At 43.7% G+C, this 17089-nt stretch overlaps 1 protein-coding gene across 26 annotated transcripts in view; it reads left to right on the top strand.

Moving 5' to 3' along the window:
• ASPH (aspartate beta-hydroxylase) overlaps positions 1–17089 on the top strand; it is a 232136-nt gene that overhangs the window by 99418 nt on the left and 115629 nt on the right. For all 26 annotated transcript variants that reach the window (XM_067017982.1, XM_067017973.1, XM_067017971.1 and 23 more), the window contains one exon: positions 9454–9495. In XM_067017982.1, the coding sequence (XP_066874083.1) occupies positions 9454–9495 (42 nt within the window). The remainder of the gene's footprint in view (positions 1–9453; positions 9496–17089) is intronic.

Genomic DNA, 17089 nt, shown 5'->3' with positions numbered 1-17089 from the left:
CAAATAATTCTGCTTATATAAAACTTTCTGGTTACACACACACACGTATGCACGCATGTAGACAGATACATAGGGAAGGAAGGGAGGGAGGGAAGGACGGATCACAATCCAGCTTTAGAAATTATATCAAAATTTGACTGGGCCTTTATGTGCACAAACTCCTTTTTGACTCTAATTGTAACATGGATCCAATGCCGTGGTAGTAAAGTAAATCAGACACTAGAGTTCGGAATAAGAAAATATTTGTTGAAAGTTGGACGGGAATGAATTTTACTTCTTTTAAAATAGTGTATGCTTTTTTTTACCAACCACTTATATCTTCAATGACATTAAAATTGATAGGATTATTAAAGTAATATATTTTAACTGCAACTTACAGTATCCTGTTATCCCTTGAAAATCCTTCCTATATTTGTGTTTCAAATGCCATACTAGATTTCCCCCCCCATTGCATTTTTTAATACAGTGAAAACATTGATGGGAGAAATTTAATGCTTATATTTCTCAAAAGACTGACATTTTAAAATTCACTTGTAATTCTCAGATGCTCTAGAGAACCTCTAGTTTTCATTAGCTTTGCAGTGAAAGTAGTAGGAACTACTTTCATAGTAGTAGGTCCCCAGGGACTCCTCTAGGTAGTGAATCATTCTGTTACCCTGTTGCTGTTCAAAACAACAACAATACAGAAAAAAAAAAAAAGCATTGACTTCTGTTGGTGGGTTTTTTAAAAGTAGAGTAAAAATGAAGCAGTTTCACAGTCTATGTCTAGTTGCTCCTTTAATTTAGATTTCCCCTTATTTTTGCAGATACTTAAAGCTTCAGAAAGGCTGCCCCTACCACCACAGGAGGACCAGTTTACCCATACGCTGCAAAAGATGGCTGGGATAGATCTTGTGAAGTAATTTCTGAGCAGACCAAGATCTTTGGGAATGAACACTAAAGATGTTTTGAATGAACTGTAGTCCACTGGCATTTGAGTGTATTTTTTTTTAGAAACAAAAATCACATGTGATGTTACATTCCTGCATGTCCTTTTCTGATAGCCTTAGTGGATCCATTGGTTTTCTTTTCTTTTTTGCTTTTGTGACACAGCTTTTAGTCTTACCTGCATTTATGTGTTTTTCAGACAATAGTTAATAATCGTATTGATGATGTAGCAGCAGTTGTCATGGCAGGGTTTTAATATCTCTTATCCATAATTCACACTAACTGTCAGGCTGACTTGTATACACTGTGTGAAACATGATTTAAAACCACTAAGAGCGTCTTAAAAACACTGATGGGGTCATTATTAGCTGTGAAGATTTGCGTTGTATATATCTGCAGCCATACCTTTATAAAAAATTGCTACATTAGCTTCGAGTAGTCAGGGTAAAACTCAACATTTGAGATTCCCGTAGGTTTTAGCTTGTTAATTAGAAAAAATTTAAATTTCAATAAAAGTTTAAATTATCATGGTTAATTTATTTTTCAAAATAAGGGGCGAAAATTATTGTTAGGACGCAGGGGAAAGGAATGGCCTGTTATATCATGCAAAAATGCTTTTCCACACCTCGGAGTGATTGTAGAATAGCTGTAGTCCCGTGAGTATTTGTTTAAATTTTAGAAAGTCTCTTATCAACTACTGGTGCATAACGTAAAGGTTGTTCTGCCTTTGGGTGGTTAAGTAATGCCCGTCCAACGCTGAAGCCTGCTCCGTGTATAAAAGTCCACAGGGCCTCTGGCCGGGTGATGTAGGGTGTGTGAAAAGTGCTTACAAGCTGGAGGCCCGCTGCTGTTTGACAATGTTTGAGCCTTTTCCTTTCCACGCTGAAGCATTTCTTGGTTTTGGTGTGAGTAATTTGTGGCTCAGAAATAGCTGCTGTGATGACAATACTCATTTGTTAGTAAAAAAAGGTAGCGACACACTCATTTTGAAAAAAACTCTGAGAAGTGGTTTCATTTATGTGTCCAGGGGGCTCTTGATCATGTTCACATGGTTTTAAGATAAAGTGACATTTTTTTCTGCTTTTAGGGTTAAAATCAAAGAGATTTTATATTTTTATTATTAGAGGTCATAGGTACAATGTAGTAAGTTATGCTGAACCGTAGTGTAGTGAAACCCGAAGTAATATGTTAGTAAAGAAGCAATAATTTTCTAAAGCTGTGATCTGAGTTGCTACTCAAAATCTCATAAAGCTCTTACTCCGTATTGTGAATTATAGAACACTACCCTTTTTATAAAGCCATATTTTTTTAGGGAAACTTAGGAGCGACATAGAACTGATAAAATGCATAGAATCAATTTTCCTGGATTTTTATATATAATCATCTCTAGAACTCTGGACATTGCGGATTCATTATACTGTGGTCAACTTCAAATACTTTCTGATTCCAAATATCTCAATGAATGAGCCTTGTCTTGACAGATATATGCCAAGCTGGGCAACATCAATGGATTTTCTAAAAATAATGCAGTCATCTTCTGTTGAATGTTATTTGAGTGCAATAAAATGCAGAATTCTTCTCTACATTGTCATTATTTTGAAGTATGTTATTTTTTTGTTTTGTTCCATAACAAAATTGGTTCATCTTATACTTACTAGTATTTTAGAATATTATAGCGTTTTTGATGACTAAAATCACAAAGGCAAACCTTCAACCTCTTTCTTAACCTGTTTCTAGTAGGTAATGTTTATTTATTTTGTTTAACATTTACTGTTATGCTACATTTGGGGGAGCAGAATGGAAGTGAAATAGCCCCTGCATCCATCCTGTGTAGGTTCTTGTCCGGCACCTAGAAGTTCTGATAATTCCCTGGTACGGCCACTCCCCTGCCCTGTACCCTCCGACCCTCTGTTGACCACCACACAGTGGGGATATTAACTTCAGCCTGGTTGAGAGGAGCAAGGCGTCTGGGCTGCTGGAAGGGCAGCACAGGGTCCAGAAGGTTCTCTGATCTTCATTCTGTGGGCAGAAAAGGAGAGCTAGACGCACGGGGACGAAGCTTCTGGGGTTCTAGAAAGTGTTGTTTTCTCCTCCAATATGCCCAGAAGAAACCCTTAGAAAAAGGCTTTCAGGCTAAGCAGACCACTTTTACCGACTGCACGCGCTCCGCTAAGTGCTGAGTGAGGGAGTCGAGTTTTCCCAGCACATGGGTGTTGTTACCCTGCTTGCAGACAAGGGGACTGAGGGTCAGAGAGGCTGAAACGCCTGCTGGCTGAGGTCATTCATGGCCTGGAGCCTAGAGCGCTCAGGTGCGCACCAGGTGGAAGGCGGAAGCCATTGGAGGGTGGCCACAAGCTGGCGGAGGGCAGTTAGGTAACTAAGGAAGTAATAGTCCAGGTGATGATGTGAGAGGACCTGACCTGGGGAATCCCTAGTGCAGAGAGAGGGCGGGGACCGTGTGACTTGGTGAAGACTGGATCAGGGAGAAGCGGAGCCCCAGGTCTGGGTCTTGGGGGGTGAACAGATGCCAGTGTGACAAGGAACTCGGGAGGACACACGGGCCTGGATGGAGATCAGCTTTGCCAACAAGAACTGGCCAGTAGGCAGATTAGCGCAGTAGCTGGAATATGATTGCGTTCAGAATAATTGAATATACAAAAGTGATTTTTTTTAATGGTTGCATGACAGTTTTTAAAAGATTAAGATCCTGTTCCTTTGAGTAAGATTTTTCTTATTCTGTTAAATAGTGTTGAAAAAGAAAACGTAGGCGGGAGCCCAGAGCGAGGCTGCCGCGGAGGAGTTGGGATCCGGCGCAAAAGTTTCCTCCCAACTGCGGCCCCGCGCGCCACCGCCCGGGCCGGGGCAGGAGTAGCCGGGCCCCTGCACCGCGGCGTCCCCGGCCCCCCGCCACCTGGGGGTCGCCCTCCCCGCTGCAGCCTCCTCTCCGCTTCCCGGCTGCCCGGGGCCACGGGGCTCTGCTGCGAGCCTCCGGCCCAGAGGGGCGCTCCGGGGTCTCTGAGCCCGCCCGCGCCCGCCGGCCCAGACACCTGTTCGGCCCGGCCCGGTCGCCGGGGGCCAGGATGGACGTGACCGTGGGCCTCGGCAGGACTGGCACCGTGGTGCCCCGCCAGGGGGCCCAGCTGCGCGCCCGGGAGCTCACGCAGCAGGCGCTGCAGCGGTACCTGAAGACCCAGGAGAAGGGAGAAAGGAATCGGAAGCTCTGAGAATGCTGCGCTTTACTCTCCCACATGGCAAGCGTCAGTTGGAGCTGAGGACGCCTCTTTAGAAGGAATCATGGTGCTGTAGTCGCCATTATTACCTTTCCCAACAGATAGATGAGTGTGCTCCCGGTACTGTTGGCTTGTGTGCTGGCGCCTCAGGGCTCTGGCCTTTCTTTCAATCGGATCTCATCCATTCCATGGCTTCAGCCACCCTCAAGCACACACCTCTCGCCTTGAACTTGCTACAGAACTCAATATCCACCGGCCTGTGGACTTCACCTCCTTGACGTGCCACCTACAGTTCGAGCCCGGCCTGTTCTCTGTACATCTGCTTCTCCCCATTCTCCTGTAGCCCGATTTCTCCATTTCTGGTGCCACCATTCACCTGGTTATCTAATCCAGAAACCCGGAAGTCCTTCGTTCCTTGATGACCTCTCATCCTCCATATTCAACCACTTGTCTGGTTGGCCAGAAATTTTGATGTTTCCACGCGCTCTTTGATCTGCTTCCTCTTTTCTGCACCAAACCTTGCGTTTCTCGTTCCTACCACGGGGAACTGCAGCAGACCAGTAAGTGGCCTTTCTGCCTTTCCTAGCTCCCAACTCTTACAAACTGTTCCCCATCGAGGACTTTGCAGCTGCAAATCTGATCACGTCTGGAGTATTGCTGGGAGTATTTGAATGGCTCTACGTTGCTTTTAGGTGAAAACCCACTTTGCTTACTGGTCCAGTACCTTCTCTATTCCTCTGTACCCTTAATAAATTTGTACATGCAATGTAGTATTCTGTCACATTTTCTCCCACCCCAGGTAAATCCTGCTTATCTTTTCGGATGAGTCTCCAGTGGCCTCTCCTCTAGGAGTTCCCTCCGTCCCCCTCCCCCCTCACCGTTGCTTGCAGCGCCCTCACTGTTGTGTTCCTAGAGCTCCCTGTGCTGTGCTTTCATTTCGAAAACGACATTTACATTACACTGTCTATCAGTCAGGCTCTAGCAACTTAACAGACAGCCCCCGAAGGACAGTGGTTTATACCAGCGAAGGGTTCTCCTTCCGGGTGGGAGGTGTGGGCTCTGACCCATACAACCACCTGTCCGCCGTTCCTTTTGGCTTTGGAGTTTTCTGCAGATCCCTTGCACTGTGCTAACAAAGAGAGTGTGGAGGGTGCCACAGGAGACGTAGGGCCTGGCCTGGAAGTGGCAGACACATCACTTTTGTGTCAGCATTCTACTGCTGAGACTGGCCGTGTGCACCGTCTAGATGCAGCGGCCTGGGCAAGTAGTCCTGTTGGACATAGGAGAGCAACTAGCTGGGCTGTGCCACCTGGTGCAATTATTTTGTCTCTCTTACTCTACTGTGGACTAGTCAAGAGCAAAGAATGAGTCATTGGGCTTCCCTGGTGGCGCAGTGGTTGGGAGTCCGCCTGCCGATGCAGGGGACACGGGTTCGTGCCCCTGTCCGGGAAGGTCCCACGTGCCGCGGAGCGGCTGGGCCCGTGAGCCGTGGCCGCTGAGCCTGCGCGTCCAGAGCCTGTGCTCCGCAACGGGAGAGGCCACAACGGTGAGAGGCCCGCGTACCGCAAAAAAAAAAAAAAGAACAAAGAATGAGTCATTTATTTTCCTCTCCCCATTTTTTAGCATAGAATCTGATATATAGTATGTATACCAGAAATGCTCATTAAATTATATCAAGTTCCACATCGTTTTCTTTCATAAAAATGAAAATGACCTTGTATTCAACACAATGTTTTGTAAGTTTGAAATCTTTATATGTGGTATATAGTTTTAAAAAGAAAGTCTAAATGCAACTTTTCTCTTGATTATCTTCAATACCTCATCACATCCACATGTGCTGTAGGCAGTAGTTTAGTGATCCATTATATCTGCCACACTGATTGTCTTTAATAACAGCTTCAAATTCTGACACGTTGACTCACTTTGTAGATTTTTGAGACTGAGTGCTCTGCAGTTCTGGGTTGTCAGCAAAGGAACATCATAATGTTTTTGTTTCATGAAGATTTGTGCCATGCTGTCCCATATATTTGAACAATGTTTGATTTTCAGCATTTTATTTATTAATTTCATGTTGATTTTTAAAAATGATTCTGGACTGTCAAAAGAAAAAAGAAAAAGAAAAAGTAATGTTAGTACAGTTAGAGAACGTGTAACATCGTTTTCTTTCCGTGTATGTATTTAAACACTAAATTCGAGTTACCGGTGAGATGGTACTTTTGTAATTTTCTGGGTTGGACTGAGTGTAGAGTTCCCTTTTATGTATGGACTGCCCACTGTTGGTATATACAGAGCATGACTAACGTAGTATTGTTGTAGAGTGTGGCCTTCTGAATCGGCCTTAATTGTTCTGCAAGCCTTGGCAAGATTCCTTAGCCTCTCTAAGCCAGTTGCCTGATCTACAGAATTAAAATTACCTTTTAGAGCTGATCGAGTTAAATGGGATCATCTGCATTAAGTGTTTAGAACAATGCCTGACAGACAGTTAAATTTTAATATATCGTTTTCCTTTTTGGCGCTTCGAGGGCCGTTTGAGGTCTCCCAGGGAAGCCTATGTACAAAGAGTAAAGTAAAGCAAAGTCATGCCTTATTCTGCTGTGTAGAATGCTAGTGAGGTAAGCTGGATCTCTTAGAAAACTTGACCTAAGCTAAATTTAAGCACTGAAAACCCGAGAAGCTAAAATTCCCTGCTCTGTGTGTTTTCCACACCCAAATACGCGTCTCAGATCTCAGCATGCTGATGTGAGGTGGGGGTAGAGGAGGACACAACCGAGAGCTTTTGGCCCGGGGCCGGAATGATTGGGCTAAGGCTTCTTTGGGCAGCCTCTCGCCGCCCTAGGTATTGCATTGTAGGAGATACAAACACGGAGGCCCTGATTCCTGGGAGCGCACCTGGCCAGGGCTCTCCCACACCTATTTAAAAGGTGACCAGTTCAATCCGCTCCTCCTTCCTTGGTTTCCCCCCAGGGGCAGGAAGATTTGTGGAGAGCCCTAAACTTTTCTTCATGACCAGCACCTACCCGTCTTCTCTAGTCAACTTAGAAACTTGCATTTTATGCTTGATTTTTAAAATTACTCTAGCCATGTGTCGGGTAACAGATTACTGGAGGGTGTGGAGACCCCCAGCCCTCCTGCAGGCATTGCTGGTACCGCAGAAAGAGAGCTCCTCGGAAATCGAGATTTTTGATGCTTTTCTTCTATCCTGTATCTCTGATACCTACAAGAGTGCAGCTTACTAACTGATGTACTACCTGTGCTAATAAGGAGGGTATATTAATAAGGCCAGAAATTCTAGAAAGTTCAGTAGAGATCTAGAAGTCTTTTAATTTTATATCCTCATACCTCCTGCAGCACTGGCTAGTGTGTATACAGCCAACGTTATAAAACCCACTCTTTGCAAAAGTCAAGACCTGCACTTCTCTTTCCCTTCGTTTCCCTTGCAGCAAAAGTAGAGGCTGACACAGGAGAAAGAACGTATGTTTTGGGACCGTGTGCACCGCTGACCTTGATGACTTGGGCTCTCTACTTTCGCAGCTTCTGCTTCCTCCTCTGCACGAAGAAGGAGATCAAACCTTCTGCAGAGGGTGCCGGGAGACAAGAGACATGCCTTGTGCTTGGCACCAAAAGCTGGCACACTTTTAGTCAGTTGGCTTCCACTCGCCTGGGGTCTCAAAGGAGAAAGACACTTGATGGATAAAAATCCCCCTTGCCTCAGGAGCCTGCCTCAGATTTACTTCTTGCCTCCCCAAAATGAAATGGTTTATATGAATGAATGTGGGAAACTGGGAATGAAAAAATCTGGTGATCATGACTGCAACCCTGAATGCACCCTGCACGGCACCTGCACCCTCTCACATCTACTCTGGGGAAAGGATGGAACCTATGACTTAAAAAAAATTAATTTACTTATTTTTGGCTGCGTTGGGTCTTCGTTGCTGCGTGCGGGCTTTCTCTAGTTGCGGCGAGCGGGGGCTACTCTTCGTTGCGGTGCGTGGGCTTCTCATTGCGGTGGCTTCTCTTGTTGTGGAGCACGGACTGTAGGCACGTGGGCTTCAGTAGTTGTGGCTCGCGGGCTCTAGAGCTCAGCCTCAGTAGTTGTGGCGCGCGGGCTTAGCTGCTCCGCGGCACGTGGGATCTTCCCGGACCAGGGCTCGAACCTGGGTCCCCTGCATTGGCAGGTGGATTCTTAACCACTGCGCCATCAGGGAAGTCCCTGGAATCTATGATTTTTTAAAATCAATCTCCCAAACTCTGCCCCATCCCCACCGGAACTCACGCATTCACGTCATTCCTAGGAATTCTCCAAGACTAGAGAAGTACCTACTGGGACAGAAATTAACTGGTCTGCCTTGAAAATTAACTAGATCCTAATCTGTACTAAACAAAGGGCCAGATAGGTTAGAAATGCAGAAATGAGCTTGTTTACATGGTCAGGTCATGTGCTGTTGTTCCCTGTCTGTGGCTGTCCAGGTTCTTGGTGGGCTTTGCTGTGCTCTGCAGCCCCATCCATTGGTGGAGAGACACTAGCTGTGATTAACTTAGCGAGAGGCTGGTACAGCGTCTCCTCAGCAGGTGAGCTGTAGCGCACCTGGGCTCAGTGCGGGCGTCCCCAGTGGCTCACCTGTGGACGTATGAAGTCCTTGAGGAGCGAGGCCAGTGTTCTCAGTAGGGCGGCATGCTGCATTCCTTTAAAGCACACAGTGCCTATTATAAAGTAGTATATGGCTTTAGGAGACAATAAAAATATCGGACAGGCCTTGAGGAGGGCTTCTCCTGACCCAGTTTGCACCCACAGGGGCACTTACTGTTGGTGGAGATGACCCCCCCCACCTATAGACCAGGAACATTCAGCCTGGTGCCCAGTACCCACTTACTGCTCGATGACTTTTTATAAGTTATTCAACTTCTTCATATTTTATAACAAATTGCATGTGTAAAGAATTCAGGATTTAGGAAAATTGTTTGCCCAGAAGTATTTTTCTTTTTTAAAAAAATTGAAGTGTAGTTTAATTTACAATGTTGTGTTAGTTTCAGGTGTACAACAAAGTGCTTCAGTCATATACATATATGATTTTTTAGATTCTTCTCCATTGTAGGTTATTACAAGATATTGAATATAATTCCCTGTGCTGTACAGTAGGTTCTTGTTGTTTAACTGTTTTATATATAGGAGTGTGTATCTCTTAATCCCAGAAATATTGTTCTTAAATGATATTTATTTGAATTCATTTAAAGATAGTCCTGTAATTTGAGATATTGAATCATGACTCACAGTACTTATTTTGCTTTGTCTTTTCAGAAACAAATAAGAAAACAGATGATCCAGAAAAGAAAGAAAAAGGTGAGATTATCAAATCAACAATGTTTCAAGTATACGTAGGGAAAAGTTATTGTATCAATACTATCCATGAATAACATGATTTTATTTTATATCACTAGTTAAAATAAATGGCCAGTGAGTTTATTATTTCAATGATTTTATCAACAGACATTAATATTCTACATAAACATTAAAAGCTAAGGCTCTGGAGAGAGATTGGCTTCTAATCCTGGTTTTGTCATTCACTGTTCATGCATCTTGAGAATTACTTAGCCTCTGTGCCTCAGTTTCCTCTTCTGTGATATGGATATAATAGTACCAACTTCCAGGAACTGCTTCCACAATAGTAATTAAGTGAAAATACATGTAAAGTTCTTAAAGCAGTATCTAGCACAGGGAAGGCACTTAGGAAATGTTAATTATTATTGTCACCTTTGTTGGCAACTGTGCTAAGTAGAGAGATCCAAAGATTATTAGAACGTGTTCTTTTTTCAAGGAACTCTGAATTGTTGGAAAGAAAGGCATGCAAACAGTTACATCCATATAGAAAACGTCATCTCTGCCTTCTGAGAACTTATTACAGAGGCATTCTAATAAATTTAAGAATGGTGTAGAATTTTAATTCAACTCTCACAAAGGTTGTTAGAGTGAGGAGCTATTAAATTTATAATTAAATTTATAAATATATGGATGATCATAGAATAGTGTTTATACTTTTAGAGTCAATTGAATGATAAAATCGTCAATGATTAAACATTATTGGAGTTTCAGGAATGGCTTTAATTTGTAGTGATAAAAGCAGTGTTTACACTGAAAAGATACAGTTCGTTCGTGTAAGGTCCAAGATCTTACTTACTCAGTATGTAAATACTACTTGAGTATATGGAGTTACTGGCTTGTGGCCATTATTTTTTAGCCCTCAGGCTGGGAACCAAGCATTTAGCTCATGCATTTTTTTTTCTGACGAGTTGTTTTTAATTTTATATTAAAGTGATATACAGGTCTAATTTTTAAAGTGTGACTTATAAAGAAAAACGGTATTCTTCTACCCTACTACTCCCTATCCATGAGTCCCATCCCAACATTTTTAGTTGTTTCTTCTAGTACTTCCCTACGCATTTCTTTTTTGTTAAATTGAAATACAGTTGATTTACAATGTTGTGTTAATTTCTGCTGTACAGCAAAGTGATTCAGTTATACATTTATATATATTGTTTTTTTAAAATATTCTTTTCCATTGTGGTTTATCATAGGATATTGAATATAGTTCTCTGTGCTATACAGTAGGACTTCGTTGCTTATTCATTCCATATATAATAGCTTAAATCTGCTAACCCCAACTTACTAATTCATCCGTCCCCCAACCCCCTTTCCCTTGGCAACCACACGTCTGTTCTTTACGTTTGTGAGTGTGTTTCTGTTTCGTAGATAGGTTCATTCGTGTCATATTTTAGATCCCACATTTAAGTGCTATCATATGGTACTGGTCTTTCTCTTTCTGACTTAGTATGATCATCTCTAGTTGCATCCATGTTGCTGCAAATGGCATTATTTCATTCTTTTGTATGGCTGAGTAGTATTCCATTGTATATTTGTACTACATCTTTATCCATATATCTGTCAATGGACATTTAGGGTGTTTGCACCTACGCATTTCTAAATAACTTCTGAATTCCGCACTTTTCTCCTCCGTATTGGAAACCGTTGGCTTTTATGTACAGATGACTGGGGTTTCACCTGACCATCTGCTCACACAAGCTCTCCATGCCGCCTCACCTCCCCCATCTTCCACTATATTCCTGGCTTACTCTGTTGGGTAGTGATGAGTACTAAGGAGAAAAGACAAAGCAGAGAGGAGGGTATCAGCAGCTTCTGATAGAACTGATCACTTCCTGTCCTCCACAACACTTCCTTCCCTTGGCCTGCAAGATGCCACAGTCTCCTGACTTTCCTCCTGTCTCTACTGTTTGCTTTTTCCCAGCCTCTTTGGGTGGTTGCTCCTTTTTGTCCTGACCATCAAGCATTGGAGGCTCCAGGGTCAGTCCTCAGAGTGTCTCTCCATCTACACACACTCCCTTGACGATCCCATCAACTCTCATGGCTTTAAATATGTGTTTATGCCAAAGACTACTGCTTTCACTGCAGGCTGGGTCTCTTCCCTGAACTCTAGACAGGTATGTCCAGCTGTCTACCCGATGGCTACCCGGTGCCCTCAGTTGGGTATCAAATAATCGCGACAAACTTAAAAAGTATAAAACAGAACTCCTGACCTTCCCCTGAAAATACACTCCTCCTACAGATCTTCTCTTTCCTGCCTCCCTGTCATTCCGTCAGCAAACCCTGTCCTCTCTTCCGAATGGATCCCAGATCTAGCTACTTCCTGCCACCTTCCCCAGTCTACCACCTGGGTCCCAGCTGCCACCAACTCTTGCCTGATGATTTCACTTGCCTCCTAACTGGCCTTCCTTTGTCTCTATAATCTTTCTCAGTTCAGTAGCCACGGTGACCCTTTTCAAACCTAAGTCGTATCATGTTGCTCACATGCCTCCAGCCTCTTCACATCTTCCGCAAGGTAAAACCAAAGTCCTTTCCAGTGGTTTACAGGCCTCACACATCAGGTTCTCACTCTCAGAAGGTCTCTGAGGAGGTTAAAGATGTGCTCAAGGCCGCTGTGGGAAGACTCGGCTACGAGCCCTCCAAGCAGAGAACAGTCTGTGCAAAGGTCCTGAGGCGGGAGTGAAGGCCTGAGAAGCTGGAGCACCCCCAACGAGCTGAGAGTGTGTGCAGGGCAGTTGGAGAGAAAGTCAGGGGCCAGACCGTGGCAGAGTCAGGACTGGTTTCTTCATGCAGTGGGACACCATGCTCAGCCCCTGCAGGTGCCTGTGCGGAGCAGAGCCTTTGCACTTCACACTCTGACTGGTTTGCTTCCGGGAGGCTCACTCCAGCACCTGCTTGCAGAAGTAGAGACGGGAGGGTGAGTTGCGACATAAACAGGGACAAAGCCTGCTCCAGACGCCGACATCCAGGAAGAGTCTTAGGATTAAAAGACGTAATGAATCAATGTTACCCCAGATTCACTGAAAATCCTATGTGAGCAAATTGTCGGCTTTGGGAATTCCGTCTGTTTTTTACTCAGATTCATACGGTGCTGTTAACTGGGAGGGCGGAGGGAAGGGGAAATACTCCATTTCTGGAATATGTGGTGAAAAAATTGAATGTTTTAATAGCCAGACATTAATTTCATAATAATAGAAATGGACATTTTTTTTTTTAATGGTAATTGTAAGTTTGTCTCAGGATGAACCATTAGGTTGTCTAATTTTCGACTGCGTTATCTCCCTCAAGTTCTTTATCAAAGAACCACGGATGAGAGGGGGGAAGATATTATTTTTACTTACAGTTAATAATTATGTGATCCTTTTCTTTTAGAGAATCAGGTTTAGTATATTTTGATAGAGTCATAGGTTTGGAATAGGGCTAATTCCAAAACAGGCCCTCTTTGGACAGGCCAGCTTCTTAAATTGAATCAGATTACTTACAGCTGTTTTAGCTAAAATTGCTATATCAGTTTCTCCCCACTGGATGTCATCTTTTCCCACACATTCCATATTCCACACCCACAGAATGGGAGTGTGAGCAACTAAGTAATGCAACACAAAAACGGCTTACAGGGCTTCCCTGGTGGCGCAGTGGTTGAGAGTCCACCTGCCGATGCAGGGGACGCGGGTTCGTGCCCCGGTCCGGGAGGATCCCACGTGCCGCGGAGCGGCTGGGCCCGTGAGCCGTGGCCGCTGAGCCTGCGCGTCCGGATCCTGTGCTCCGCAATGGGAGAGGCCACAACAGTGAGAGGCCCATGTACCTCAAAAAAAAAAAAAGAGGCTTATGAAATGTCCAGTTCAAACAGTTATTTTTATTCATCCATTTATTCAGTACATATTGAGTACCTGCTATGTGCCAGGCCCTGTTTTAGGCACTGGGGCTAAAACATTCAATAAAAACAGTGTCCCAGTTCTCGTGGTACTTATAACTTATATTTTAGTGTATGTGTATGTAGGGAAGTATATAATTAAAAAAAAATAGAATAGAATATGCAGTGATAAGTATGAAAAGGAATATAAAACAGGAAAAGAGTACAGAGAATGACAGTGGGCTGGGGTGTTGCTCGGTTGATAGGCCTCTTGGACAGTGACATTTGGAGATGCAAGATGCAAGGGCATGAGCTCTGCAGCCACCTGGGAGAAGTGAGTTCCAAGGGTGGAATATGAATATGAAAAACATATTCATAGTCCCTCGGAGAGGTGTGCTTAGCACGTGTGAGGATTCGTGGGGAGGCTAGTGTGGCAGGTGAGGGATATGAAGGGAGAGAGAGGAGGGGGTAAGATCAGAGGGGTTATAGGGTCCAGATCACATAAAGCTTTGAAGAAGGGCTTTGCATATGATCTCAAGTGAGATGGGAAACCATTGGGAGATTCTGAGAAGAAGATTGATATGATGTGCTTTATGTTTCAAAAGGCTCATTCTGGATGTAGGGATGTGAAATTGGAAGCAGGAAGGCCCCTTAGAAGATGCTTGCGTGGTCCGGGCGTGAGACGGTGACGGCTGCGATGCGGGTGTGGGGTCGGTGTGGTGGGCGGCGCTTGGATTCCGCATATATTCCCATGTGAGGTCTGGAGGGTTTGCCAGTGGCTAGGGTACAGGGTATGAGAGGAAGGAGTCAAAAGTGACTTCTTAGAAAGCTGTGTGTTAACAAATTCATTGAACGTTAAAAGTATGCGATGTGTTACTGATTTAATACATGTGTCAGTTATTAGAACAGGATTTGTGAGCCTTTAAAGAAATTTGAGGAGCAACAGAGTATACCCATGCCTGCAAAGAGGGGATGTGCTTTTGCATGCGTGTGTGTGTGTGTGTTTGTATGTCTGTGTGTGTGTGTGTTTGTACGTCTCTGTGTGTTTGTATGTCTGTGTGTGTATGTCTGTGTGTGTGTGCATTTGTACGTCTGTGTGTGTTTGTCTGTGTATGTCTCTGTGTTTGTATGTCTATATGTGTGTGCGTTTGTGTGTGTGCGTGCGTTTGTACGTCTCTGTGTGTGCGTTTGTATATGTGTGTGTGTTTGTATGACTGTGTGTGTGTGTTTGTATGACTGTGTGTGTTTGTGTGTGTGTGTGTGTGTGTGTGTGTTAGATAAAATTGCTTCTGGATCAGGGTCTTTTCCAGAAATTCTCCTTTGAATAGACTAATATTTAATGTCCCACTATATTATTCGTTACAATTAAGGATATGCTTACTCACTGTATTTTGTGAACGTCTTTAAGAAGGCATTTAAAGATTTCTTGGTTACTATTTGTGTTCTTTTAGAAATCAATTTATTTTATTTATTTTTATTTTTGGCTGCATTGGGTTTTCGTTGCGGTGTGCAGGCTTCTCATTGCAGTGGCTTCTCTTATTGCGGAGCATAGAGCGCAGGCTTCAGTAGTTGTGGCGCACGGGCTTAGTTGCTCCACGGCATGTGGGATCTTCCTGGACCAGGGCTCAAACTCTTGTCCCCTGCATTGGCAGGTGGATTTGTAACCACTGTGCCACCAGGCAAGGCCCTATTTGTGTTCTTTTAAAAGTAATAGTGCCTCAACAAAACACCAGGTGGCACTAGAAAACAAGTCACATTTACACTAACAAATGACATTTTTTATGTAACTTAGAGAAAAGGCTGGGATGGCTATATTACTGCCCTTAAATCAGCTTAATGCAACCAGTACCTCATATGGATATTTCTGAGTTTTCTGTGATCGTAAGGAAAATAGAGAGCCAACAAGGGCAATAATCAAGCCTAATTAAGAAGTTTTCATGTTTTTAAAATATGAATATGTCTATCTCTATGAAGTTTTTCCTGGGATTCTTACAACTGTGTATAACATATTTGAGCAAAACTGGAGAACATTGCCCCGAGGATTAAAAACTAGACTCCTTACGGCAGCGCCTAAAGCATCTCGGGATCTGGCTCCTGCTTATGTCTTTCCTCTGTTCAAAATGCGCTTCCTTGACTCCCCACTTCACAGTCACAAACTCCTGTTCCTCAGAACTGAGCTTAGCGATGACCTCTGCCAGGAAGCCTTCCCTGACTACACCCCCATCTCCTACCCCAGGCTAGAAGATGTACTTCTCCTCTCTGTTCCCAAGAAACCTCGTGTTTCAGATTTTTGACATGTATTTTGAGTTTTCCCCTTAATTTTTAGACACACGCACAAAAAACTTCTTAAGGGTGGGAACCATGACCTCCTCCACCCTTGTATTAGTCAAGGTTCTTCAGAGAAAGAGAACCAATAGTGTGTGTGTGTGTGTGTGTGTGCGTGTGCGTGCATGTGTGCGTGTGTGTTTAGAAAGAAACACAGACACAGAGAGATGTATTTTAGGGAACTGGCTCATGACATTGTACAGGCAGCAAGTGTAAAATCTGCAGGCAGGCAGGCAGGCAGGCAGGCAAACTGGAGACCCAGAGAGAGTTGATGTTATAGCTCAAGGCCAAAGACATTCTGGAGGCAGAATTCCCTCTTTCTTGGGGGTGGGAGCCGTGTCAGTCTTTTTCTTTGGGCCTCTAACTGCTTGGATGAGGCCCACTGACATTATGGAGAAAAATCTGATTGAAATGTTAGTCTCATCTAAACAAATGCCTTCACAGCAACATCCAGATAAGTTTGACCAAATATCTGGGTACCATAGCCTGGTTAATTTGATGCATAAAACTAACCATTACATCTCTCCAGTGGCAATTAACCATTACATAGTAGGAGCTGAATAAAATAGTTGTAGTATGAAAAAATGTGGATAATTCCATTTCCTTTGATTGCCTCTTCATCTGATGGTGATAATATGAGATGCAAGGGCTTCCCTGGTGGCGCAGTGGTTGAGAGTCCGCTTGCCGATGCAGGGGACGCGGGTTCGTGCCCCGGTCCGGGAGGATCCCACGTGCCGCGGAGCGGCTGGGCCCGTGAGCCGTGACCACTGAGCCTGCGTGTCCGGAGCCTGTGCTCTGCAACGGGAGAGGCCACAGCGGTTAGGCCCGCGTACCGCAAAAAAAATAAATAAATAAAATGAGATGTAAATAGCCTAAATGGTGGACAGGGAGAATTATAAACAGAATATCCAAGTATGAATGAACTTTGTGTCTACAGTGTACTATAACTCAAGCTATTTTCACATAGTTTCTCATGTAATCCTCATCAAAAAGATCCTGTGAATTAAGTATCTTTCAGCCATTATTTCAAGTATTTTTTTCTTCTTTCTCTCTTCACTACTTCTGGTATTCCAGTTAGTTACATGTTGGAGTGCATGCTACTGTCCCACAGGTGTTGAACCTTCGTTCATTTTTTTCCTAGGTATTGCGTAATTTCTATTGCTCTGTCTTTAAGTTCAGTGATTCTTTCTTTTGCCGCTTCAAGTCTGCTGTTGAGTCCATCTAGTTAACATTTCATTCCAGCTACTCTTCTTTTCAGCTCTAGATTTCCAATTGTTTCTTTTTTATAGTTTCCATTTCGCTGTCAAGATTTTGTATCTGTTCACTCATAACACCTTGTTTTTCTGTAATTCTTTGTACTCATTTATAATCACTGATTTGAAG

Source organism: Kogia breviceps, chromosome 17 (assembly GCF_026419965.1).
Source record: "Kogia breviceps isolate mKogBre1 chromosome 17, mKogBre1 haplotype 1, whole genome shotgun sequence".
NCBI classification, from domain to species: domain Eukaryota; kingdom Metazoa; phylum Chordata; class Mammalia; order Artiodactyla; family Physeteridae; genus Kogia; species Kogia breviceps.
Note: the sequence above shows the minus strand (reverse complement) of the source record. Positions and strands in the feature narration are given on the sequence as shown.